The 3,821-nt window shown below is 41.1% G+C and overlaps 1 protein-coding gene across 1 annotated transcript; it reads right to left on the bottom strand.

The window, feature by feature from the left end:
• Window positions 1-665: 665 nt before the first annotated feature.
• On the bottom strand, window positions 666-3,566 carry LOC145288204 (uncharacterized). The gene is made up of 2 exons (XM_080136250.1): window positions 3,170-3,566; window positions 666-727 (listed from the first exon to the last, which is right to left on the bottom strand). Exons 1-2 carry the CDS (start codon window positions 3,564-3,566, stop codon window positions 666-668), a joined length of 459 nt encoding a protein of 152 aa, XP_079992376.1.
• Between the last annotated feature and the right edge of the window lie 255 nt (window positions 3,567-3,821).

Genomic DNA, 3,821 nt, shown 5'->3' with positions numbered 1-3,821 from the left:
GAAAAAGCTATTTCAGCGTAGTTCAAAAGTTCCTCAATGGGAGATTACGTCACATTCGCACCCATTAGACTAGATTGCTTCATAGAACAAATGCAGTCTTATTCCTTAACAGACCACTCCATCCCTTTTCACCGTTCACCGTCAGATTGTTTTCACAGACCCCTCTCCCCATCCAATAATAATTCAAAGATAAGATAATCATCATTTAAAAAATGGTTCCTCCATAAAATGCATTAAGTTGATCAAGTACTCATAAGAGTTACTTCCCTTGTTTAAAAGTGTTGTCCTTTTTTTTCAATATACATTACTCGACTTTTTTTCAAGGCTTCATAAGAGTTATTCCCCTCCTTTCAATTTCTTTTCATCAATTTAATCATCGTTCAAAATTGTTTTCCACAGAGTCACACTTACAATTTACAAGAGATTGTTAAGTTTTTTTTTTTCTTTTCACTTCGCTGCTATCAACAGCACAGTCTCGTAATACAGGACATGAATTCCTAATCAGAGTTCTCAAAGGACCCCCTTTTTAATGAGCTAGGGGGATTTTTCACACCTTAAGCAATTGTAATTGAACATTCACCTTTTATTTCACAATTCCAGTTTTTTTTATAAGCATCTTATAAGATTTTCTTTCAATGATGACTTCTTCTCATCTCAATAGACGATCATTCAAGGTATGGCTGGGACTTTCTTTCGACGGTTCTCAACTCAGCGCTCTGCATGAATTCTGGGTAAAAAAGAAAGAAAAGAAAAGAATGATCAGAAAAGATCTTCAAGACGTCTTTAGTTCCCTTGGATTACAACATCAGGGATATCTTCAGGTTGCGTCTCGTTTTCTTCAGCAACAGTGGCCGCATCTTCCAGAACCACAGGCGGTCTCGAACCAGGATCTCTTCCGCCATCCGTGTAATCAGCCTAAAGATGCTCATCGTCTCGCTCCTTCTTCCATTCATACACAATACAAACATTAGCAGCAACATACCTTACTAAGCGTTCCATAATATCTTGGTAGTACACCTGCTTCTCCCATTCCCGTTCACAACACTAATGAATGATTACAGGGACCATGAAGGGCGGAGGTACTGCCATCGGTCTCAGGTAACCCCCGGCCGGATCAAATACCGAGGCCCACTCGACGATCATTACAACGACACACACCCCCTCTCACTGATCAGCGCCTATTTAATATTCTTTCTTTTTTTTTAAGGCCGAAAAAATAATCAAGTCGCTTTTTGTGTTAAGTTGAATGTTCCACCTTTCACTCAGTGATGCCAATAATTATTTTCAATTGTTCTTCATTCAGAACGTTGCCTCGTTGCCCTTATTTCGCAATTTAGAAATCCTGCCTGACTGAGGCGACATCTTATTTCTTCCAAAAGTAAATTTAATCGTCGGAATGAATGCTTCTAATTATCCCTAACTGGACTCAACTAAAATTTGTACAATTTAAATATGAAATCCTTCCAAAGTGAGGTAACATTTTTAACAAAATATTTTAACTCTCAAAATTTCCAAAAGTCTTATTCTGTACCATCCATTTCATATGAAAAAATATATATCTTTCCGTGTGAGGAGAAAGAGGGAAGAAAAAGAACAATTAGTTAAATTTTCAAGAAAACCCAATTCAATTCTTAAACCGATATCTCAACAACATCTGTCAAGGAATTACTTTCAATTTACCTAATTTAGGTACAATTATTAACCCCCTTTTTTTCTTTTGATACGATCAACTCATATAAACTTGATATGGTAATTTCCCACGAGGAGAACTGCTCCAGATTTCAGAATAAAAACAAAGTTGTTCTGACTCAATTTCCAAATAGGACGTTAAAAGTTCTCTCCCTTTCTAGCCGTCGCTTCCTTAAATCTGTCTTGCAGAGGCGTTTCTTTCGTCCTCTCAGTCTCAATGGCAACAGTTCCTTCAATACGGATAGAGGGATTTGATCTTCTGCCTCCCAGGTTCCAATCGAACCCTCTGACAGAACTGCACTGCTCGCATTTGACCCCTCTCCAGGGTCGTCTCCAACGCTAACGCCCTCCGTAGTCCTCAGTTCGGAAATGCATTCAGATTGGCGCCGATTTCCGGCCTCTTGACATCCCCGGGGGTCTGTGATCGCCGTTTAATTAATCCGATTACTCATCGATCTCATAACATCTACGTCGAGTTGAACGGGCTCTCCCTCCTCATCGGAGGTTTCCATTTCCTGGGGTGCAACTAAGGTGGCCTTACGTGGGCATCTCCCCGATCTCCGCGGAACGAGTGTGACATCATATTCCAATTCCGCCAACTTCAGATCATTCGTGCGTGCCTTTTTTATTTTCACAGCAACGTCGTCCCAGATTATAAATGAAAGAGTGCCAGTCTGTTCCACTATTCGATAATAAGGAGTCAAACGCATACCCAGCTTCCCTTCTCGAGTGTGTACCTTATAATACACAGTCTCTTATCTTGAATTCGACTTCCCTGCGATCATTGTTCACTCAAGCGTTTCGCTTCTTCTGTGCTCGCATAATACGTTTTTTTTACATAGGCATCACCACATTATCAAGGCCAAGAGGCCACTCAAGGATAAGGGTTAAAGAGTGTACAGTAGAAATTGGGCAATATAGTAATCATTAGTAAAGAAAATTTGGTAAATTTGATAACATATATGGAATGGCTCATCAAGAATTTATTTACGTTAGACTTGAAGACAACCATATTGTAGTCAGCCGGAAAGCAGGAAAACGGAAGACAATTTCGCAGGCGTGCAGTTCTTAGAAAGAAGCTTTGTTCATGGAATCTACGTTTAGGTTTTGGCACAGATTAAGCTTTGGGGGAATTATTGATAGTGTTTACAGCTAGACGAGTGTTTCTTGTGAAAGTTTGGCGAGGGGGGACCATAGATTGAAGCTCAGTCGAACACTTTTCATGAAAATAACGATACATCAGAGACAAACTCACAACATCTCTTCTGTGGGATAGAGGTTGCAAGGAAGAGAAAAGGACATTTCTTACGAGGCTACGAAGTCTATTTTGAACTCTATCAAGGCAGGCCAAGTCCTTTCTAGCAGCTCCTGCCCAGATGTGGCAACAGTATTCCATCCTTGGAGTTCCTTGCCAGGACTAATTTCTGATATTGCTGTTTCAACAATATTTGGTGATGGTCCTCCCCAAAATACTTCCTACGCGGCCTTAAAACATTATCAATCGTGAGCGCGACATCATTTCTAAACACTAATTCAAACGGTGAGAATTCCGATGTTTCATTCATCGTGAACCTCACTGCTGCTAAGGCTTGTCTGAGGAACCGATTCCATTCCGCCGGATTATCAGTCACAAGCTTATCCACCTGCGTCTTTTGGAAGTGCTCGACCTTGGAGTTACTCTGGGGGTGATAAGAGGAGGTCACCACATGCTGGATAACAAGCTCGTCGAGTACCTTCTTTATAATCCTATTCACATTCTCTGTGTCATTGTCGGTAACTAATTGCTCTGGGAACCCATACCTCGGATATATCTCACCAAGGATTACACCGGCCACCGACTGGTCTGTCTTATCTGGGCAGTAAGTAAGCCAGTCCATTATGCTCACGATATATTGATTACGCCGCTCTGTCAAGGGGGAGGATCCGCAAAGATCCAAACTCACTTTCTGGAAGGGATACTCTTCCAATTGAGCAAGCGGGTTGTATCTACAGTGAGTCTGACATGCTACGCATCTTTTTACCCATTGTACACCATTCTTGACCAGTCCCGACCAATCATAATTTCTAAATATCAACTGATACGTCTACTCTGTTTCATAATGCCCCGCCTTCTCATGGGCTTGGTCCAGGAC

This window comes from Euprymna scolopes, chromosome 11 (genome assembly GCF_053919585.1).
Source record: "Euprymna scolopes isolate OS-2025 chromosome 11, ASM5391958v1, whole genome shotgun sequence".
NCBI lineage: Eukaryota > Metazoa > Mollusca > Cephalopoda > Sepiida > Sepiolidae > Euprymna > Euprymna scolopes.
Note: the sequence above shows the minus strand (reverse complement) of the source record. Positions and strands in the feature narration are given on the sequence as shown.

What these genes read in the sequence shown, in the direction of transcription:
- LOC145288204 (XM_080136250.1), bottom strand. Translation starts at nt 3,566, where the DNA reads ATGGACTGGCTTACTTACTGCCCAGATAAGACAGACCAGTCGGTGGCC. An exon ending in TGATAATGTTTTAAGGCCGC is followed by an intron (nt 728 to 3,169) that starts GTAGGAAGTATT and finishes TTTTTTACCCAG; the next exon opens with AATTCATGCAGAGCGCTGAG.